Source organism: Fusarium solani (assembly GCF_023522795.1).
Source record: "Fusarium solani strain SB1 chromosome Unknown bctg00000009, whole genome shotgun sequence".
NCBI classification, from domain to species: domain Eukaryota; kingdom Fungi; phylum Ascomycota; class Sordariomycetes; order Hypocreales; family Nectriaceae; genus Fusarium; species Fusarium solani.
Window position 1 is genome coordinate 2,033,041 of NW_027072144.1, and position 22,753 is coordinate 2,055,793.

Here is a 22,753-nt window from a genome sequence, read left to right on the forward strand (position 1 = left end):
GACTCGCCGGGCGATCATCGCCGTCCTTGGCTCCTACGAATTCCCCATGGCAGTGCCAGAAATCAGCCGCAGCGTGCACACATTCTCTGCTTTGGCTGAGTGGTTACTGTAGGCATCTGGCGGTTGGTGTGTTCTATAGAAGAACGAGTCAGGTCCGGGTCTGCCTTTCCGTTCTTAATTGTAACTCAAGTGGCATGTCCAAGGGACCAAGCCCCCTGATAAGCTTGCCACTAGATGCAAGTCCTGCATTAGCGTTTCCTCATCAAGCGGAGTCGGTCAGCGCCCCGGCACATCAACACCATCCACAGACGACTCAACTCATCATATACCCTTGAAAACACCATCATCAGTCTGCGCTCATAGTCATCAAGGAGAGCGCAGATACATCTAAAATCCGCCCTTACACAGCCTCGTGCTACTCTCGGAGGGCGCTAAACCTTCCGACTCCACACCACTGTGATCCGAATCCTCGCGACAAACCGAAGGCGTGCTCAACGGATAAGCAGCAACCCGATCACCATGGCCGCGTCTTTCGTGGGGTGAATTGCTGAGGGCCAACAAACTCTGCATGCACTGCCTCACGCGATTTTTCTTGGCGATAATGTCTCTAAGAACTCCCCGGTTGTGCAATGAAGCTATTCATGATAGTGAAACCGACAGGAACTCCATCACGGTTGGTGGACCATTGCGTGGAACAACACAGTCCATACCCCACTCAACAACTTCACTCCGAATGCTCCGTCTTCACATCCACTTGGGACGCACAGCCCCCTTCGGCTTCGGTCGAGGCAGTTTCCAACCTGACATCCAGGGCATGGCACCATCCGCCATGCCCTGGTCTAACATTAATGGAACTCGAATCATTGGACAGCAGCTAGTTTTTTGTCATTCTCGGCAACAAAGCAAGCACAATTTTCAGGCCCCGGCAGAACTTTTGAACAATACAACAGCCCAGCTGACACCGAAGGGGGCTGAGCCTGCGTTATGGTTTTTACGCTGTTCAGGTACACTGGTTGGTACCTTCTCTAAGCAGCTGTATGTAATGTAGCGTAGAATCAACCCAATTAACGATACATGGTGAGTTATACGAGTGGCATCTGTCAGTGAATATGCAGTTATACGTGGTATTCCACCCTAGCTTAGTAGATAAGGCTTGTCTCTGATTTGTTGTCGAAACTTGTGATTGTAAATTTTAGCACTAAACAGCTCGGACGTCTATCTAAGCTTGATAAGTGGGACAAGGCAATCAAACCTGCGGCATCCAGCAAGACGGGCCAGGCAGCGGGGAATCTGAGCCTGGTTGTACCTCCGTGCCGTCGACATCACACAGCCCACGCTGAAAACACTTTGTGCTCAGCCTCCTTGACGTCGTCTTTTACAATTCCATCGACCCATATAAAATAGCTTTGGCACTCCCTTAAAGAAAGCGCTCCAACTTTCATACCAAGGTCAAACGACATCTTACCTTTAGTCAGACACTTCCATCTTCACTTCTTTTTTACAATGGCGGCGAGTTGCAACCTTGCTCCGGCCACGCTCCACGTGGATAGACGACATCGTGCCGCCAGCAACGCTGAGACAATTCAGTCTGCCGCCCCCAACCCTTTTCTCATACCGACCACTGCCAGCCTCGAGGTGTCAGAGACACCGCTGTGGCCAGACCCCGGCACTGAAGGTGACTTCCATGTCGAAGACAACCCCTTTGCCTTCTCGCCGGGGCAGCTGAACAAGCTGCTCAACCCCAAGTCTCTCCCCGCATTTCGAGCCCTCGGCGGCCTCCGTGGCATTGCCTGCGGCCTTCAGACGGACGTCAACGCTGGCCTGAGCGTAGACGAGACATCCGCCCCAGCGCGCGTCTCTTTCGATGAGGCTGTGAAGCTCTCATCGGAGACTGCGCCAACAAAGTCACCACAGCCAACTTCTGTCACTTCCGAAGCCTTTGCGGATCGTGTCCGCGTCTACAAGCGCAATGTGCTGCCTGCGAAGAAGGCTACGCCGTTATGGAAGCTCATGTGGAATGCGTACAACGACAAGGTGCTGATTCTGCTTACGATCGCTGCCGTCATCTCCTTGGCGCTGGGGCTTTACGAGACGTTCGGCGTTGACCACCCGCCGGGCTCACCAACCCCAGTAGACTGGGTCGAGGGCGTTGCCATCTGCGTAGCAATCATCATCGTCACCGGTGTTGGCTCCCTCAATGACTGGCAGAAAGAGCGGGCTTTTGTCAAACTCAACGCTAAGAAAGAAGATCGTGAAATTAAGGTCATCCGGTCCGGAAAGTCCTTCATGATCAATGTCCACGACATCCTGGTTGGAGATGTCCTTCACCTGGAGCCTGGTGACTTGGTACCTGTCGATGGTATCTTTATCGACGGCCACGACCTCAAGTGCGACGAGTCCTCTGCAATTGGAGAGTCCGATGCGCTCAAGAAGACCAGCGGTGATCATGTCATGAAAATGTTAGAGTCAGGCCAAAGTACCAAGGACCTCGACCCGTTCATCATTTCAGGGGCAAAGGTCCTCGAAGGTAGGCGGCATCCAGCTTCCGGAATATTCCTCTAACTAACATTTCAAGGCATGGGTACCTTCATCTGCACCTCAGTCGGAGTCAATAGCAGCTTTGGCAAGATTATGATGTCTGTTCGTACCGAGGTTGAAGCTACTCCACTCCAGAAGAAGCTTGAAGGTCTTGCCCTCGCCATCGCCAAGCTTGGTAGCACTGCAGCTGCTCTGCTGTTCTTTGTACTGCTCTTCCGATTTCTTTCTGGCTTGTCTGGGGACACTCGTCCGCCAGCGGAGAAGGCATCTTCGTTCATGGATATTCTTATCGTTGCCATCACTATCATCGTTGTGGCAGTGCCTGAAGGCTTACCACTTGCCGTAACGCTTGCCCTCGCATTCGCAACCACGAGGCTGCTCAAGGAGAACAACCTGGTCCGAGTTCTTCGTGCGTGTGAGACTATGGGTAACGCAACCACCATTTGTTCCGACAAGACGGGCACCTTGGTAAGCCTGGCCCACAAGAAACCTTAGTATGAGCAGGCGTTGACTAATGTTGTAGACAACAAATAAAATGACTGTCGTTGCTGGCACCTTCGGGACCTCAGGTTTCGCCATGTCGGAGACAGAGAAACCTTCTGAGCAAACAATGTCCCAGTGGGCGGCGGGTCTTACGAACGCCACTAAAGAAGCCATTGTGCAGTCGGTTGCTATAAACTCCACCGCATTCGAAAGTAGCGAGGATGGGCAGGCCGTCTTCATCGGATCAAAGACGGAGACAGCCTTGCTCCAGCTTGCCAAGGATCACCTCGGTCTGCACTCACTGGCAGAGACCCGCGCCAACGAGCAAGTCCTACAGATGATGCCGTTCGATTCGGGAAGAAATGCATGGGCGCCGTTATCAAGCTTCGCTCCGGCACCGGATACCGCCTCCTGGTCAAGGGGGCTTCCGAGATCCTCCTTGGCTACTGCTCTACGAAAGCTGATCTCCAGACTTTGACGGAGGAGCCGCTCACATCCACCAACCGGGACTCGCTTCGATCGACCATAGATAAATATGCCAGCAAATCCCTTCGAACCATTGGCCTTGTCTACAAAGACTTCGAACAGTGGCCACCCTCGCATGCAGAGGCTACCGACGGACACATTGAATTCGCGTCGCTTCTTCGGGACCTCGTTTTCCTCGGAGTTGTCGGCATCCAGGACCCAGTTCGCCCTGGCGTCCCCGAAGCAGTCCGCAAGGCTCAGCATGCTGGCGTCACCGTCCGTATGGTCACTGGAGACAACATCATTACGGCTCAAGCCATTGCGACTGAGTGCGGTATCTATGCTGAAGGCGGAATTGTCATGGAAGGACCTGTGTTCCGAACACTTTCCGAGCAGGAGATGAACGCAACTCTCCCCAAGCTGCAAGTCCTTGCTCGTTCGTCGCCAGAAGATAAGAGAATTTTGGTGACAAAGCTGAAGGCCCTTAGTGAGACCGTCGCTGTGACTGGAGATGGCACTAATGATGCTCCCGCTCTTAAGGCTGCTGATGTCGGCTTCTCTATGGGCATATCTGGCACCGAGGTTGCTAAGGAGGCATCCGCTATCGTGCTGATGGACGACAACTTTACGTCCATTGTGACTGCGCTCAAATGGGGCCGGGCTGTTAATGACGCTGTTCAGAAATTCCTACAGGTAAGTCTGCGTCGCTTCCAAAGGGTTGGCTTTGGGTCGCTCCTGACGTCTATAGTTCCAAATCACCGTCAACATCACCGCAGTTCTATTGGCTTTTATCACTGCAGTTTATGATGAGAACATGGAGTCTGTTCTCAAGGCCGTGCAGCTTCTATGGGTGAACCTCATCATGGACACGTTTGCTGCATTGGCCCTTGCGACCGACCCACCAACCGAGAAGATCCTTGACCGATCTCCTCAAGGGAAAAAGGTCCCCATAATTACGACAAATGTGGGTTTTGAGAGGCTTCTGTCTGACTGCCGAGATTCTTACTAATGCCCAATTCACAGATGTGGAAGATGATCATAGGCCAGGCTGTATACCAACTCGCTGTCACCCTTGTCCTCTACTTTGCTGGTCCTGAGATTCTCGGCTACGATCGGCAAGACGAGACTCAGATGCTCGAGCTCGACACCATTATCTTCAATACCTTTGTCTGGATGCAAATCTTTAACGAGTTCAACAACCGTCGCCTGGATAACAAGTTCAACATCCTCGAGGGCATTCACCGCAACCAGTTCTTCATCTTCATCAACTGTCTGATGATCGGTCTCCAGGTGGCAATTATCTTCGTCGGCTCGCGGGCGTTCGAAATCAAGCCTGGGGGCCTCAATGGCGACCAGTGGGCCATCTCATTGGTTACTGCCTCAATGTGTCTGCCCTGGGCTATCGTCGTCCGCCTCTTTCCCGACACGTGGTTCGCCGCTATTGCGCGCATCGGCGCGAAACCGTTCATGATTGTGGACATGTTCCTTTCAAATACGTGGTCCAAGATCATTGGCATGTTCAAGAAGATTCCGCAGCAAGATGTAGAATCAAACGGCAACGCTCCTGTAGTCGTTGTTTCCGAAGCGTTGAGTATCCCCTCAAATGTCGAAAGGCTCCCGCCAGGTCACTCCAGGGATGTCTGCCCAATTAAAATGCTAGAATGATATTCCCTTGTTACCTAAATTAGCCTATGATAGATGTCCCAACAATATTTCGAGTTACAAATCGCGACATCACACTGCTCGCATCCCCAAATTGATTGATGCCTCTTCTTATTATTGTTGACTCGCGCCAAGGGGCTCCTTGAGCTTCTTGGCCTTGGCTGCTCAACCCGGTGGCCCTGGCAAGCAACGCAATGAGCTTTTCCCCCTTCGGACAAGTTTATGCTGTTCCATAGGCGTAAATTCGTCTACAGTCCGATGTCAAGGGCAAGGATTACAACCATCGTGAACAGCCTCACGGTCAGCGTGAACGCTACACCATAACTTGCACCAGGCAACAGCCTACTGCCTATAAGATGGGTAGATTGAACACAGGTATAAGAGACTGACTCTCGTCACTCCTTTAGATAGAAAATCAAGCGCTCATTTGAACCTCATGGCCCATCAGTACCTGCGACAGATACGGATGTGGCGGCTCTCTTCTGAGCCCACTAGAGTGCTTTTACCTAGCAATACCCTCATACACCATACTTTCCATTCAGCTGTCTCGTTGAACTTGACTCGCTCCTTGGTGTATCATCATCCTCAACCTTTGAGCTCACTATTTCCGTGATGACGGTCTTATGGATTCCTATAGTTGGCTGTGGGGGCTGGCTAGAGCCTTGTCCGTGTTGGCGGCTTGTTGAGACGTCTTCCGTGCTCCCCAGCTCAATGTGTGCTGTATATCGGGTGGGGCTCGCCTTACTTGCTCCTCGTGAGATGAGCCCTGAGAATCTTCTGCGTCCATTCTCCTCGCTGATACCTCCCCGGGGTACATCCGTGGTCCGTGATGACTTGCCACTTGGCCCAATGCCAGACGTGGAGCGTCCGTCTTTGTCTCCGTGTTGAGTGGCACGGACGACCTTCTTAATCAGTTCGGCCATGTTCATCTCGATGTAGAGCTTCGTGAGGTAGGCGAAGCATTGGAACTCGAGATATCTGTGACAAGACCCGTCAGCAGAACGCAAGTCGTTGCGTGAGGGGCCAGAAACACTTACACCACAGCACCTGGAAGAGGCATGAGCCCAATTAAGACGACCTTCGAGGTTGTGAGTTCTCTTGAATTTGGAAGTCTTAGAAGAAGCGGTGTTGCGACTCACATCCATGGATATCGAGATTATGATCATGGCAATGTTGACGGCGAAGAGAGTATTGTACTTCGTCAATCCGTTGGCAATTAACCGCGTTCGAACCAGATAAATGAAGTAGATATTGAGAGAGGCATCAACAAGCAGAAAGATGACCTTCTCTATGCGATCCCATATAGCATCGATGCGGATCCAAGTCTCGGAAATCTGTAGTCGGTTGGGAATCCAGACAATGCCAACTGTGATGTTAATAAAAGTCAGGATTACAAAGGCTCCCCACTTAAGCCTGGAAGCCTTTTCTCGGTTTACCATCAAGAGAGACAGGCGATTGATGATAATTTGCACGAGTAGCTGAGTCTGTTTAGTTTTCATTTATCAGTTTCGGTTCCATGAAACCAGTCTTGGTCTCGGGTTGTGACTTGAACATACCTGGAAGCACCAGCATACAACTTAAACAAAGACGAATCAGTTGCGGGTTTCACGTTAGGATTATCTGGATTTGTCACACGTACTGATGAAGAACCAGATCCAGAAACTGAGTGGGTCAAAGGATGTTAGTCTAGCTCAATCAAGCCCGATTAGAAAGGGGATATTGCCTCGTTTCAATAGTCCCCCACATGTACAGCCAGGTGAGGACACTGATGATTATACAAGCGATCCATTCTCCCCAGATCATCCAAACGTACGCCGTGACCCTCCGAGCTCGTGACCAGGAGGTCGCGGTCTGCTTGTTGGCCTTGGCAGCTGTAAATATGGCCACATCGAAGCACAATCCCCAGAAGATACTGGCAATGTTCATGTGCAGATTGGTGACGACCTCCTCCTTGTACCAAGGTGGCACTAGAAACCCAGCCATGATAGGAATTTCGATGGTCGTCAACCAAATGCGGGGGTCTGGGATCTCTGGGTAAACAGAAGTTGAACGAAGACCTCTCTGGTTTGATTTCACAACGTGAACTAAATCAGAGGGCAAGCAATGATTCTGTACTAAGAATACAGAAGTACCTCTTTAGAGAGATTGGGGTTTCTATACTACTTATTCTTCAACTTTGGCGATCTGAGCGGTCATTAAATTCTCTCGCAAAGCTCGAGTCAAGGAGATTCTCTAGCTCGTATGAGATGGGTGCGAATCAATGAACAAGGTTTGTCCTGTGGGCCTAACCTTCTCGGTCTTGGTGATGGATAGCGCCAACAATGACGGCCACCAGCGCCGTCGGGCTAGGTGCAACAACTGCAAACTACGAAGCCAAGGCAAATATAAACCGCCAGTATCTGATGAGAATCGCAAACAGAATATTCACTGAGCGGCCATTATCGCAGGTGGAGGTGATTGCGCACTTCCTGGATTACCCAAGCGAGTTCTCGAGTACTAAACAATGGTCATATGTGAATATGACGACGATATACTAGGCAATACTCCGACGCTAGCAATATCTCCAGCAACGCAGTAGCACTTTAGGCGACGACGATGATCGATCTATCGAGAACATAGGTGGCAATGGTAATGGCAACGGCAACGGCGCGGAAGCCAGCGATGAGAGGGTCTTGGTGGGAAGCAATGATAAGAAGCTACCATACATTGAAGCCTACCACCACCGTGGGGAAGTGCTGCAGACATTATGCTTCTATGACTACGTGTCGCTTGTTAAATTACAAAAGAGAATAGATTCATCTCTCAAGCAGTTGGTGAAGATAGAATTTGAAAGGAACTGGAAGCCGGGAAGGGACTGGGTGCAAGTTCTAAGACCCCCGGGGAAGTATGCAGTGCCGTGCATTAACGGCTTTCTCGATATGGACTTTGATATTGATTCAAACGCAGACAAATACCGCAGGTAAGCACAAGCCAAATAACAGTACAGATAAACAAAGAGCATGTACTGATATCAGTGCTAGAGCTGCAGTACAGCACCTTGCACTCTTCGTACCATGGGAGAAGTTTATTACAGCAGCGTCTGGTAACATCAACGAAGTCTGGGAGCACTGGAGACGGCGACTCCCCAAAAGACTCCAGACTATCGCAGGCAATATCCAGTTCTTGAAGCGATCAGCGCAAGATGCGCGACGAGATGCAAAGCAGTGGGCGGCTGCGGGGGACGACGCCGTTTTGGATGATATCGACGCTATGGGGTATGATCTCCAAGATCCTACAGGCCCAGTAAAACCGTATCGCCCAGACCAGGTTGGCCAGCTTGGCCGATTGATTGAGACAGTACGAGGTGCTACAGCCCCTAACCAGGTGACCGCTGGTTCGGAGCATCTTTTGCAGATGCTAGATCAGCTCCGCGAAGCCCAAGCAGATATCACCGACTTTGCGGATGATGTCGAGACTGTCGCTTCCGCAGAGAACCCAGAGCAGTACCAGCCTACCATGGTAGCCAGGAGCGAGCTCCCAACGCAACGTCAGCTTAGAGGAATTAAGAGCAAGCAGGATCAAGCTGACAAGGAAATTGTGAAAAGAATCCAAGGCTCTGATGGAGTTCAGATCACGCAGAACACAGCTGCCGACGCAGGAGCATCACTGAACCATACCTTCGCGGGCGCGGGAGAAGATATTATAGAAATGTCAGAAACAGACACCCAGAACACTCAGAGACCCAGTGCCAGGGTCGCCTTTGGACCGTCGACAACATTCCTCCATGCCGGTCGGGAGATTGCAAGGAGGTTCACCTTGAACGAGCGGCAGGAAATCGCCTTCCTTTTAGTGTGTCGCCATCTCGATACCATTAGGAACGAAGATGACAGCGATAACGTCAATAGCAGCAATGTCGAGAACAATCACAATGCACAACTGTGTGAGTTCCTAGGTGGAGAGGGCGGCACCGGGAAATCCAGGGTCATCGAGGCGTTGACGGAATTGTTCGCCAGCAAAGGCATATCACACAGGCTGCTGATGACGGCGACGTCGGGGGTCGCAGCAGCGCGTATCAACGGCGTGACCATTCACTCCGCCTGTGGGGTGCAACCCAACGCATCTGGCAACGGCAACGTGGACGATGGCAGCACTGTAACCTACGTGGATGGTGACGCTCGAAGAAAATGGAAAGAAAAATGGCTGCTCATCATTGACGAGGTAAGCATGCTGGGCCTACAAACGCTCTGTGATATCAACAAGCGAATTTGCGCCTCCCGAGCATCAGATGACGACTTTGGCGGGATCCCAGTGGTGCTACTGTCGGGAGATTTCCACCAGTTCCGCCCAGTGCGGAATAGGTCACTGTTGACGCCGTGGTCCGCCCTTAGGATTGCGAATGAAATGAGGGCACATGCACTCTGGGCTCGATTTACCACGGTCATCATGCTCACCGAACAGGTCCGCGCAGCAGGGGACCCGGAGCTGCAGCGACTGCTGACTCGGATCCGGCAGGGAGAGCAAGACGAGTCCGACATGGAGCTCCTTAACAGCCGGTGCTTCAGAGAAGGACAAGCCATACCATGGAGCAGGGGCGTCACAGTAGTTACACCGCTCAATAGCACCAGGTGGTGCCTGAACATGGATGCCGTTTTAGCCTTCCAGAGGAACGAACAGAAGCCAGTCCGGATATTTCTATCCCAGCACCGTTGGGGAAAACCCAATACATTGCCGGTAACGGAGGAAGATGCTACGCTTATGGCCAGCGTCGGGATGACAGCAAGATCTGTGTGCCGGCCACATTCATGTTCGTGCCTGGTATGCCGGTGGTGGTGACGATGAATATAAACCCAGGCCTCAAGCTCGTGAATGGCGCCAAGTACACAGCGCTAGAAGTTATACCAGACACCAAAAGATTCCCAGGCTATCAACTCGCCCCGAACATCATCCTCCACTTTGGACCGCCTGCCGGCATCATCCTGTCGTCCGAGTCAACCAAGAAGTTCGAATTTGATGAAATGCCACCAGGCACAATCCTGCTTACTCCAACGAGTGCCCAAATACCAATCGAAAAGAAGAAGAGGGTCAAGAAGAGGCCTTGGCAGAGGCATAATGTGAGCCGCCGAGGACTTCCCTGCACTGCGGCATTCGCATGCACCGATTACAAAATCCAAGGTGAAACCCTCCTCCAGATTGCACTGGAGCTGCGAGGAACCGGGACAAAGCTGAATAACAAGACTGGACAACTCGAGCCAGGAAAGTGCGATCCATATAGCCTGTACGTGCAGCTATCGCGGTGCAAATCGCTGGATGGTATTATGTTGCTGTCAAAGGCGCGTGTGGAGGATATAGTCGGCAATAAAATACCGTAGGATCTCAAGAAATTCGGACACACTAGCGTCGCCGCAAAACTCTGTATCAGCCAATTAACCAACGGTAACTCAACGGTTTAGAGGTTAAAAAGTGGAAAAGTGGAGGAGCTAGAGCGTCCGAATTTCTCGAGATCCTACGGTACTTAGTGGTAAAGGTTGAGTGTTGATACTGCAAAACTCATGCGTTTATTAATATTAGTTATGTGTGAAATCACATATAAATGTGTGGGTGGGGTGGAGCCGGCGCTCAAGCCCTACTAGCCGGGAGGTCATGGACTCAAGCCACAATGGGTGCTTGGTAGTCAGACCATGGGTGCTTAATGAAGCTCCCCAAAATAAATACAATTCTGCTTTTCTGATTCAGTCTAAACATCATCGACTTTAGCTAAGGAATGATTGCGAGTCATAGCTCTCTCGGCGCATTCTATCCAGGTGTTGACCCGAGATGGCCTTCAATCCAATCCAACCACTACCTGTTGTTGAATTGCGCAGTCAAGCTGGGTGTGATTGATAAAATCAAGGTTATTATTATTATTGTCATGGTGAGAGCTCCCTAGGGGTTTATATCCCATGCAATTCCATCTAGGACTTTCAACTTTCAATCTAGGACTTTGTGATGTGACCCTGAAGTGAGGGGGAGCTCCCAATTATTCCAACACTACCTCAACCCACCCACAATTTGTTGTCTAGAACGCGGTAATTTATAAATCTTCCCCTCGTGATATCGCCAATTGCAAGGCTGTAGAATCAAGCAGGTTCCCCCAGACTCGACTTTTGAGCCGTAATCTCAAGTTCTCGGATGTAGCTCTGGGCTTCATTGATGAGGTAATTTTGGATAAGGGGGAAGTCGCAGTCAGCGTGTTGCAGAAGCTTCATCTTCAGCTCGTAGACCACGCAAGTTAGGTTAGCTGCGCAGGCCGATAGGGTGCGATTGATTCGTTCCATATCTTGCTCTTCAGACTCGAGTCTTAGCTCGTCTTCCCTTTTCTTGTTTCGGAATTTGTTGGACGCAATACGGTTCCTCTTTTTTATCGCTGGACTAGTACCATCGCACCGATGATCCGATGGTTCACTACCATGTCGGCTATGGGTTCTTCGACGACTTTTTAAATTTCCTTCACTTTCTCCCGGTGTAGTATCGATTTTGTCGTTTTTGGGAGAATGTCGCCTTATGGGTTTGCGAGTCGAGCCTTCAGTTGAGTGACGCTTTTGTTTTCGATTCTTGTTCTCAGCAGTGGAGGGCAGAGATAGTCGACCTGGCTCCTTCAACGAGGTCGCAGTGGGAAACTGTGGTTCAGGAACCGAGGATATAGCCGTATCTTCGGCGGTAGGATGGGAATCGTGCCAACGACCTGGGGAGCTAGTAACGGGGTTGAATATTGAGTCGTTGACCAGAAAACCATTGCCTCCGTAGACGTTGGCCATGGTGCCTTCCTCCAACGATCTGGGGAGGAGGGCTAACGGGTCTTTTAAGCATTGTGGCTCCCAAGAAGTATTAGGAGGTATATTGAAGACGTCGAAGCTTAACTCGTTTTCTAGAGGATAGATCTCGCTAAAGGATCCATCGCCTATCGCGTAAGTGTCTTGACCGGGTTGTTAGGCACCATAACTGCAGCAGCTGGATAAAGGAATCGAGGGAGGCCATACCCATCTTAAGGCCCCGGGAGACCGTTGGTATGAGATTCGTTTGCTGTTAGGTCAAGCCGCAATTGAAATGGTTATTGAAGACATGAACTGTGGCAAAACCCGAGACGGTCTATTCGTTCTCTTTTATCGGTAGGATGCTTGTCGTCGGGGCAAGGTGGGATTCGAGACCGAGTGGCAACAACCCCTCTTATGACGTATATGATGAACGAAAGATCGGCAACCTTCACTACTGACGTAATCGCAGAGAAGATTGATACCTCTAAGTGTCCGGTCCAATAAAGTAGTGCATGGTAGTATTGTTAAATCCAGGATCAAAACAAGGGGGATCGACGAAGCAGCCTAGCGTTTACTCCTTGCGCCGCTGTTCTCTCATTGGGTACTCGGGTCGGCATTTATCCAGCCGACTTATCGCCTCACTTTTTAATAGGCCGTTGGGTGCCGTACCCACACATCTCTGCAATCACGACGGGTGCGACCGTTCTATTCCCCGCAACGGCTTTCCCCGCCTCTGGAACCTCCAATACCACATGCGTCGTGTACACAGACACGAGAGAGATTTTGTACTTCCTTCGGGGAACCGTCGAACCCAGTTGCCTGCCGATGGTGAACTTGGATGAAAGTAAGAAACAGACACAGCCCATTGATGCCTAAATGGCATACCGCGTGACTGAGATGGAGGGGAAGACCGAAGCGTCCCGCAAGTGCACGTGCTTTGTCACAGTCCTCCACTTGGGAAACGTATCTGAACACGAATGCGCCCATTAAGGACAGCGATGAAACCAAGGCACGGGACTCCAGGGAGCGGGAGCGTCGTAGGGCTGCCAAGTCGGGATTCTAGCCGGGTGTCGGCCCGTGGCAGATCTTTCTAGCCTGCCAACATGATTAAGGTTCGAGGATTAGCGTTGAGGCTTAGACAAATATAAAACCTAGGAAAATTTCTCGCTATACTTCCTCAATTAATTAACTTTATTTTAAAATCTTAGCCCTCTTTGGCTAAGTTTGAATTTTTAAACAGTTTTCTTAAAATCGCGATTTAAGGTGTAAAACTGAGTGTTGCACTCACTGGCACTCGCTGGTGGGGTACGTTAGGCTTGTGGAGACGGCTCCTCATCGGAAGCCGCCGATAAGTTAGGGGCTCAGATGAGAATCTGGCCCGGAGTATCGTCTCCGAATATCTCATATCCCCTCGATTGTGAGAAGCCTCCCAAGCGTCATGTGCAAGGATCTAGCTTAATAGGAACTAGCTCAGTAGCCTTTACTATATTAGCACTGATCTTTTTTAAGTCAATTGCGCCTAAGGTCATCAGAGATAAGACCTTATCACGGTGATGAAACCAAGTTCCCGCCAGCGCCGTAACAGCACGGCAAGTTCCCTACACTTGGAATGGGAGGGTGCCACGTATCAACGGCAATAGTGCCGGCTCCCCACGTCAAAGCTCTGGCCATCCAGTAGTGTACTCCGAAGCGACCGCCCTTCTAAAAACTTATGTTTTCACCCGATCTCTTGCTACGTAATAAAATCTGTGTTTGAGCCATGCACGGCGTCGGACGTGTGCTACGCGGTGGTTGGATGGTCGGTGGGCCGTGCTCTTGGCGATAGCTCCAAGGCCGCAAGCACGGGGGATTGTCCATGTGTCGTCTCAGTCGCGCCGCGATGCAAGTTGCTCACAAAGTGAAGAAAAGACATCTTAAGTCAACCTACAGCTGTCAATTAGGCAAACGATACATCTATAAGCTGATACGCTACGTACGGTTCAGAGGCCACACTGATGTTGCTCGAAATTTTCCGACCAGTCTCCAGCAGTACCGCTGTATGAGCTTCCCAGAACTAGTCCTGGTATCCGGGAGCAGCTGGCATGTGAAGATGGCCGAGTGTCAAGGCGAAGACGGGCTTTCCATTGTAGAACGATACACCACAGAAATGCCATACGTGATGTCACTTTATCGCTTTCTCGACGTAGCTACTCTTCTCTCATTTTCACGATCTCGATCAACCCATGGACCAGTATCGAAACGACGTCGGGTGCCGCCTCTTTTGGAATCTCCACCTTTTCTTCTCGCCAACGATAACAGAAACCTCTCTGGGGATCAGGGACGAATTCCAACAATTCAGATAGGTGTCAACCTAGCGCCGATACACGAATGCAGGCATTGAACAAAAGATCAGTGTAGATTGAGGACCATCTCTTCTATCTAAGGAGCGACGAGAGTCGGTCTCTTATACCTGTGTTCAGTCTGCCGATCTCATAGGCAGCAGCCTATTGCCTGATGCTAGTTGTGGTGTAGCGTTCACGCTGACCGTGAAGCTATTGACGATGGTTGTGATCCTTGCCATCGACAGAAAGAAACGGCCAGCGACATCGACGTGGATGATCAAAGGCGACAATGCGATGCCTAGTTTGATCCTTGGTTTCAGCAACAATTGTGCAATCATCCTCGCTCTGATAACCCTTGTACCAATTGATTGCAGAGCGTCTGTTCCCAACGAACGTGGTAGCTCACCTCTGCCTTCCTCTGAGCCATGCGGAAATTGGGTGGTTGGCAATTGCAAGTCGTATGAAGCTCGCTGTATCTGTCGTCCGGACCGCATCTGACTATTGAAAGGATGTATTCTCAAGCTTTCCAGCACAGAGAGCAGATATTACAGAGGAACATCTGAAGCCTGGAGGCATGTCAGCTGACGCTGATGCGAGAGTCCGAGCACGCCATAACGACGGTGTCAGACAACTAGCTCCACAGGGATCATTGATGGCACCAGTCAATTGATGAGAATTATCTAAAGAACAAAAGAAATCGAACAGCCATGTGTTCGGGCACAGCTATTTAAGCTCATGTCGTTAGGATTATGCGACAGGCCAGATGTGAAACCGGATAGTTACATCCGGTCACACGAATGTTATGCGACAGACGGCGTGGATAGCTACGGTTGTCGTCCTCGCCAACGACAGATTTCTACTACGCTCTTCTGCTGGGCCATTGCATGGCTATCTTATTTCGAGACCAGTTGCGCGTCTCTACATTTCAGTTAGGGCTGGGTACAATGAACCTGCATCCGACGACGCTTTATTTAGCGGGAAGACCCGAGTGAGTTTTAGTCCAGCGGTGTGACCTACAAATGGCCTAGGAACAATTTGTTGAAACAAAAATGGGTTACCCCCAGAAGACTGTTAAGACTTATACTTCAACACAATTTTCGAGAACACAAGATTGATCGCAAGCTTGAAAAGGAATGTGCTCTCTATTAATCCCATATATATATGACCCATGCCAAGAGAGGAGTCGAGGGCTTCAGATATGATGGCGTTGGGAGCAACTTGGCTGTGGAATTGGGTTTGGGGCAACAAAGCCACTTGGCAATCGATGCTGGGTTCACGGACGGCGTCGCATTCCAGCAAGATAGTCTATCGCCACTGAGAATCGGTAGTTGGCTTGAGATGAACTAAAACATGGTACTCGCTGCAGAAAACAAATTCCTCCGAGTTTACGAGGCCTCCCAGGGACGGAAACCCGCCCACCAAAACAAAACCCTATCCTCCGAAAATCGTGTGTGCGTGAGAAATGCCGCAACAGCCGTGTCTCGATACCCGTTGCCCAAAAATTAAGGCAGCTTAGCAAGCACCCGATACTCGACATGTTCCTCTCCGTCGATATCAATAAGAATGCCCTGCGACACGAGCTTGCCGGTGAACGGGCCTTTGAACTTGCGCTCGTACTTGATGCCTCCGTGAGACTTGGTGGAATCGGCGGTTGTCTTTGACCACAGGCGTGCTGCAGCGATGTGCGGATTTTGAGCTTGGTCAAGCTTCTGAGTACTTGCAGCCAGGGCGTTGGCGTGTTCTCTCCATTTGGCGTGGCGGTCTGCGCGTTCCTGAGCGTCCTCAACGCGTGCGATCTCGACGCCAGCCAAGTCCTTGATGCGCGCGATAGTCCGCGGAGCTCGTTTAGAAGTTGCCTTGGAACAGGGTTTCCGGATGGGCTTGGTAGCGACTGGTGTCTGGGCTGCTACCTGGTTGTCTGATTGCTTGGCAGGCTTCCGTCGGCGCAGACTGGAACGGTTTATGGAGGACTGCTCTGAGTCTTGGGCCGGACTGGCATCTCCAGAAATGGATCCAGATTGAGGAGTAGGGATGACGATGGTGTCGGCTGATGACACGTCGGAGGCTGCGGCTGGGCTTGCTGCCCTCATTTCGCCGCCAGAGTTGCTGAGCTCAGTGTCCGCGTGGGAACGGCGAGACCTCGTGAGACGCATCCTCGGCCTGGGTCCTCGGGTTGAAATGGTCAGAGTTTGCCTAAGGATACGCGGTCAATTTTTTTCCGTCTCATATTTTGTCGCTGGAAAGTGGATGAGATAGCAACATGGGAGTGGTGGCGAAATGATCATCATCGCGTGTGCGACTTGAACAAAACAGAGTCGAGTCTGCAGAGAATTACGAAGAGAACCCAGCACAGGGCCGCAGGGGTCAAACAAACGATTTAAAACATCAAATAGCGACATGATAAACAAATGAGCACCGTCATGCCGCAGCTTGCGGTTATTGATAGTTCTCGCGAAGCCGTTCGAGTCGCTTGACTAGCCTCCAGGGAAGCTGGAGAGGATGGCGACGAGGGCAGGGAAGAGAGGCAGCAGGAGATGGGACTCACTCTAATGACTAACTGAAGATGGTTTCTTGTAGCAGGACGCTCTTTTCCAGTGCCGTGGTGGTTATTGAGCGCGACACAGCTAGGTCTCGGTCTATGGTCGGGAACCCTGACACTTATGCCTTGCGCCAGCGAGTCCCTGACACACCCGTTGGATCATGTGGGGATAGGGCCCCAGGCGATCCAACTTAGCAAGCTACGTTGGTCACAGCATTGAGAGACAGCCACAAAACTGCGAGACATCGGAGGGCCTGATTTTAGGTATGATTTCGAACCAATTCGATATTCTGATGTTCTGTTGCCGTCCAAAGTCATTATTGAAACAAAGGGATAACGGAAAGTGAGGCTTTTCACGATGCCTGATTGAGTGACCTTCGCAATGACTATAATTTCTGCTATGGAAGCCGTTGCTGTGATGCCCAGGCCTTGCCGCCTTGTGAGACGGCTTCCTGCTCATTTAAGCCGTATTGGCATCTCGTAAATGCGCGAGGCTGGCTTATTGGGCCTCTCTTTCCTCTCTGGTTATGTGTATGATTGTATTCACTGTTGGTATGTGTTGTTGAGGCTGCGAAGGGCACGGCGTGGAAGACTCTGATCGCGGTGGTGATGACTCGTACGAGGGGGTAATTGGCGGCGAAGATCGTTGACAGTATGGCGTTGCACGGCCATCGCAAGGTTGAGGGCATTCGATCAATGGAAGCTCCTCATCTTCTTCATCTTCTTCATCGGCTTAGTTATCGCCGTGCGGTGGCGAGAGGTTGAAAATGACGGTATCATCAGTCCATCGCGCTGAGGGGCTTCGGGGCATAATTGGCATCGCGAATCGAGTCCCTGACTTCCTGCGGTAATTGTGTATCTATCATGAAGCCGTCCGTCTTCTCGTTGAGCAGTTGAGCCATCTCAGAGCGTTGTGTATCCATAGATAAATAGTCCTTATCTTTGCCTGTGTGTTGGAGCCATTTCTTGAACTGTAGCATATTCGTGACGCCGTTGATGATGACCTCTTTATTCTGGCGCCATTCCTCCTTCAAGTTATTGATCTCTCGAAGCAGCATAGAGCGAATAGAGCGAATTTGCCGGCGATGCTCTTTCTCACGATCAGCGCTGCCCACAAATCAAATGCAATCAAATAAATCAATCAAACAAGCCAAAATCTTGTTTAAAGTCGAATAAGTACGGGCCTGGGTTCGAACTGCCATTTGATATGATTTGATATTTGATGCGCAATATAGCGAGGAGGTCTAACCAGCCAGGCTGACACACACACAAGTCTATTACGCCCCGTAGGCCATGCCCAAAGGGCTCTGAAGCTAAAAATATATACACCTCTCTAGTTCTTGCCTTGATCTCGCTAAGTCCTCGTGGATTTCGCCTTGTCCTTTCGATCTAGTCATGGCTCTTCTTCTTGGTCCTCGTGAAGGTTAGTAGCAAGTCAACTTGAAGCCCAATTTCTCCAAGTGTTCAGTTTCCTATTTTCGGCGGCTGAAGCAGTGCCTGCTTTTGATTGTACGAGGGTTTTATGGTTAGTATTGATAGGTTAACGTATATGTCACCCATGCGCCGCATCCCGCACTTTTCCCTCTCCCACCTAACTTTTCACTTCATCAATGAAATCTCTACCACCAAGCCTGTCACAGCCAAATACTGAGGCAAAAACTCTCCTTGCCCTCCAAACCATTCAAAATGACCCAAGACTAAGTGCCCGACGCGCTGCTGGCATCTATGAAGTCAATCAGCATAGGCTACGTCGCCGGCAGAAGGGCATTCAATCTCGACGCGATTGGATCAACCCATCGAGTCGACTGTCTGATCTAGAGGAACAGATCATTTTTCAGCTCATTCTCGACCTGGATTCGCGAGGATTTCCCCCACGACTGCGTGATGTTGAAGAAATGGCTAACCGACTGCTCCCCGACTGCGACGGGTCACCTGTCGGCAAGCGCTGGGCTTCTAACTTCGTTAGGCGATAACCAGAGCTTAAGACGCATTTTTTTTCGTAAATATAACTATCAGAGGGCCAAATTTGAAGATCTAACTATTATTCGTAATTGGTTCAGGCTTGTGGAGAACACAATCGCGAAGTATGGTATCGACCTAGCCGATATCTACAACTTTGATGAGACTGGCTTTATGATGGGCCTTATTGGAAGCGGAATGGTTGCCATAGGCGCAGAAAGGCGTGGAAAACCGAAATCAGTCCAGCCTGGAAATTGGGAATGGGTTATAGTCATCCAAGCGATCAATGCGGAAGGCTGGGCGATGCAGCCGTTCATCGTGGTTGCGGGACAATGTCACCTCGCCAGCTGGTACCAAGGAAGCAACCTCCCGGGCGATTGGGCTATTGCGACGACTCAAAATGGTTGGACCGATAATAATATAGGTCTCGAATGGCTAAAGCACTTTGATCGACACATAAAGGCCCGAACAAACGGTCGCTACCGTCTTCTGATCCTCGATGGCCATGAAAGCCACCACTCGACCGACTTTGAGAAATATTGCGAAGAGAACAATATTATTACGCTTTGTATGTTGTCTCATTCGTCTTACCTACTTTAGCTTCTTGATGTAGGGTGCTTTGGGCCGCTTCAAAAGGCCTACGGTTGAGAAATTGAGCAGTTGATCAGATGCTCTATAACCCATATTTCAAAGACTGAGTTCTTTTCGGCCTTTTATGCCGCCCACGAAGCCGCCATGACAAAGAGTGATATTGAGGGAGGTTTTCGAGGGGCCGGGCTTGTTCCCTTGGACCCAGAAAATGTCATATCAAAGCTTGATGTGCAGCTACGGACTCCAACACCGGTTGAGGAGGAGGCCAGCCTCCCTGACCCTTGGGTCTCAAAGACCCCAAAGGCCGTGCTTGAGGCCAGCTCGCAGTCCGAATACCTCAAAAGACGAGTTAGAAGGCATCAAAGCAGCTCTCCGGCATCTATCCTTGGGGCACTTAAGTCATTTTCCAAGGGAACAAAGGCAATAATGCATCAGATGTCATTATTGAAGTCTGAGAGCCAGATCCTTCGACAGGGGAATAAGGCTCTTAGCAAACGGCGCAGAGCGAAAAGAAACCGCCTACAGAATAGAGGAAATATGACTATAGATGAAGGTAGGGGTTCAATTGATCAAAAGGATGGCAACACGCAGTTAGTGGCTGAATCATCGAAAAGTCGTAGTCAAGGATGTCAAGGGCAAGGATCACAGCCATCGTGAATAGCTTCACGGTCAGCGTGTACGCTATATCATAACGAGCATCAGGCAACAGCCTGCTGCCTATGAGATCGGCAGACTGAACCCAGGTATAAGAGACCGACTCTCGTCACTCCTCTAGATAGAAAATCAAGTGCTTATTTGACCCTCATGGCCCATCAGTACCTGCGACAAGTGTGAGGCAGCACTTGATCCGACGAACCATGAGATCCAGGATCCACTTCTGCCCCTCTAATAAACATTGATCATAAAAATGCCCGACATTTTGTAAGCAAACAAGACGGGTATACTTTGATCATCGCGATTGATTCCTCTTGCCCCATCTCATCGCCTCATTCTAGTACTATGCGTGCATATTAACCCTCTTGGACTATCCCAAACCACCTAGAATAACCCTCCATCTACTCCATTTCAACTGCCCAATTGGGCGGTCTGCATACATGCTTCGAACTTGGCTGTCCAATAGGGCTGGCTCTCCACCCTCGGAACGTCTCCAAGATTTATGACTTGGTACCCATGCCAGGATCTCCGATCCCCTGGTCAAAACTATCCCCCCACTATATTAGTGGGAAAACGGTGTGTGCCGCTTCAGTCTGCACGAGCGAGCGCACAGATACCAGGCCTGACCGGTTTCTTGCCAGTGTGGATGATTGAGATGTCATTCCAACGCCGTCATTTCTCTGGCACTATCCCTCTAGGCATATGGCGAGTCAGACTATGACAGGCGATGGCCCTCAGAAAGGACGCCAGGTCGAGCAACCTGGGTTCTACGGCCAAGCCACGTTTTTCTAAACTTGCTGTGAGTCTGGTGTTTAGAGGTGCTTGTGACTCAGCCACGGCCTCTCCTTATCCAAGCGCTTTGATATCCTTTAACCTCACCCTTCCTGCCACTCTTTGAGCCCTGGTATGTATGAGCAGCTAAATGAGCTCTCTTGCCGGTTGCTCCCACCCCTAGCTTCGTAACTATGTTCTAGAACACGCGTCGTTTCGGTTGCAACGACTCATAAGAACCAGTATATAATCGTCCACCTCCGATGATTCCGAGCTTCCATTACAGCATTCTCCATCAACGCAAATCCAACATCACTCGTACAGAATCATAGCCACCGATCTATTTAACACACTTCGATAGTTAAAGCCGTGCTTTAGCTGCTCTTTCCAGTGCTTTGGCCATTGTTTGAACCTCTTGCAAGAGATATACCTTTTGATCCCTCTCTATCTGATAGATGACAGGGCTCTAGGTGTTCTGGGTCCCATGGAAGACGACTCACCTTTTGGGACAGCAAACAATTTTCCAACCTCTCCCATGGGAGCAATGGGGGCCGTGGGACCAGTCAACCCCGCTCGATACATCAGGAGATGGGAGCAGCGCGGCAAACGGCGTCTACACGCAGACTAGTCCTCTACTCGAAGGCTTCGCCTATGGCTATGGTGCCGAGTCGACAGACGGTTGGAATTATATCAGTCCCGTGACCGACTCTACCAATCGGTGGAATGCCCTTGATCCTACTATGGAGTACGCGGATCCAGCTTCAGTATCTAGGCATATCGTTGCCAAGGAATTGCCTCCTCCACAGGGCTACTGGTACTCGCCCTCAACAGCAAAGAATCCGAGTCCGGAGCGGAATTGTGACTCTAGCGATCTTTCGACCCGCAAATCCGCTAGAGGAAGCTGGTTAGGTAACGGAAACCTTAATCCACGGCCAAAGAAGAAGACGAGACAATCAACTATTAGCCGCAAGAGAAGTGCTAGCAACAACGGCGATCCATCAACCCAACAGCATAACGACCAGGTCAAAAGGAAACAAGAACAGAACCGAATCGCATCCACCAAGTTCCGGGTCAAAAAGAGGGACAATATATCGAGGCTTGAGTCTAGCAAGCAGGACCTAGAGCGCATCCATGGCGATCTTTCCACTTGCGTGGCCGACTTAACCCTCGAGGTGTATGAGCTCAAGATGGAAATTCTACAGCAGTCGGGGTGCAACTGCGCTCTCATGCAGAACTACCTCGCCCATGAGTCCCAGCGATACGTGCAAACGTTGGTGAACTCGGCGTGAGCGGCCTTTTCGTAGGCGTAGCCCCTTTCGCGGTGGGGAGCAGAATTAATGCGGGATTAAAACGGGGCAAGGAAAGATACCAAGGCGCCATCGCGGAGGTCTCTCCGGTTGTTTGAGGGATGTGGGGGTGAGAGATGTCAAAAGCAATGTGAAACCAACAGGTGGCAGCAGGACTGAGACCTACAGGATACTAATTTGATTTTCCTTCCCTATTTACCTGCCGCCAGGCCAGTGGTCAGGGGTGAGGGACTTACCCTTATAGGTGGCTAAGGTTTTACAGGTGGTTGGCCAAGTCAATCCCTCGCAGGGATGGCGCGTATGATGTATCAACATGTGGTAGGCGCCGGTCCGGTTAGGGCGTGACGAACGGCGGCGTGGGACTGTCACACAAAGACATCTGACTACCCCTCGGCATCCCCCTGGTGTCTATGAGACGGACTTTTTCGTAGTACAGGCTAGGGGCAGCGGCGGAGAAGTTCCCGGTATGTGTATAAGCTGAGCGAGCTGAATCGTCTGACGAAAGGATAGACGCAATGGGGTTAATTCGGTGATAAAGGCGTCTATCCCTCTTTGTCCAGGTCTCCCTCACTTTCGAAATCGAACTCCGGATGAGGACCAAACCGGAGAGTCTCGGTGAAGTAGGAAATGCATGCAAATTTAATCACCACGTTCGCATATGACACGTCGCTTTTCGCAGAGACAGAGCCTGCT

At 50.6% G+C, this 22,753-nt stretch overlaps 7 protein-coding genes across 7 annotated transcripts; 4 read left to right on the forward strand and 3 right to left on the reverse strand.

The window, feature by feature from the left end:
• Positions 1-1,503: 1,503 nt before the first annotated feature.
• On the forward strand, positions 1,504-5,151 carry MRS44_013682 (uncharacterized protein; the record flags this gene model as incomplete). Its single annotated transcript, XM_065617141.1, has 6 exons — positions 1,504-2,527; positions 2,576-3,006; positions 3,062-3,311; positions 3,359-4,179; positions 4,235-4,450; positions 4,510-5,151. The coding sequence occupies 6 exons, from the start codon at positions 1,504-1,506 to the stop codon at positions 5,149-5,151; spliced, it is 3,384 nt and encodes a 1,127-aa protein (XP_065473213.1).
• Positions 5,152-5,666: 515 nt separating this feature from the next.
• Positions 5,667-7,131, reverse strand: MRS44_013683 (uncharacterized protein; the record flags this gene model as incomplete). Its single annotated transcript, XM_065617142.1, has 3 exons — positions 5,667-6,514; positions 6,788-6,810; positions 6,962-7,131. The coding sequence occupies 3 exons, from the start codon at positions 7,129-7,131 to the stop codon at positions 5,667-5,669; spliced, it is 1,041 nt and encodes a 346-aa protein (XP_065473214.1).
• A 338-nt stretch (positions 7,132-7,469) lies between these two features.
• On the forward strand, positions 7,470-10,496 carry MRS44_013684 (uncharacterized protein; the record flags this gene model as incomplete). Its single annotated transcript, XM_065617143.1, has 4 exons — positions 7,470-7,661; positions 7,716-8,107; positions 8,169-9,680; positions 9,782-10,496. The coding sequence occupies 4 exons, from the start codon at positions 7,470-7,472 to the stop codon at positions 10,494-10,496; spliced, it is 2,811 nt and encodes a 936-aa protein (XP_065473215.1).
• A 747-nt stretch (positions 10,497-11,243) lies between these two features.
• On the reverse strand, positions 11,244-11,921 carry MRS44_013685 (uncharacterized protein; the record flags this gene model as incomplete). The annotated part of the gene is made up of 1 exon (XM_065617144.1): positions 11,244-11,921. The coding sequence occupies one exon, from the start codon at positions 11,919-11,921 to the stop codon at positions 11,244-11,246; it is 678 nt and encodes a 225-aa protein (XP_065473216.1).
• Positions 11,922-15,741: 3,820 nt separating this feature from the next.
• MRS44_013686 (uncharacterized protein) lies at positions 15,742-16,329 on the reverse strand (the record flags this gene model as incomplete). The annotated part of the gene is made up of 1 exon (XM_065617145.1): positions 15,742-16,329. One exon carries the CDS (start codon positions 16,327-16,329, stop codon positions 15,742-15,744), a length of 588 nt encoding a protein of 195 aa, XP_065473217.1.
• Positions 16,330-18,388: 2,059 nt separating this feature from the next.
• Positions 18,389-19,385, forward strand: MRS44_013687 (uncharacterized protein; the record flags this gene model as incomplete). Its single annotated transcript, XM_065617146.1, has 3 exons — positions 18,389-18,739; positions 18,795-19,305; positions 19,351-19,385. 3 exons carry the CDS (start codon positions 18,389-18,391, stop codon positions 19,383-19,385), a joined length of 897 nt encoding a protein of 298 aa, XP_065473218.1.
• Positions 19,386-20,709: 1,324 nt separating this feature from the next.
• MRS44_013688 (uncharacterized protein) lies at positions 20,710-22,042 on the forward strand (the record flags this gene model as incomplete). Its single annotated transcript, XM_065617147.1, has 2 exons — positions 20,710-20,781; positions 21,224-22,042. 2 exons carry the CDS (start codon positions 20,710-20,712, stop codon positions 22,040-22,042), a joined length of 891 nt encoding a protein of 296 aa, XP_065473219.1.
• Positions 22,043-22,753: the final 711 nt, after the last annotated feature.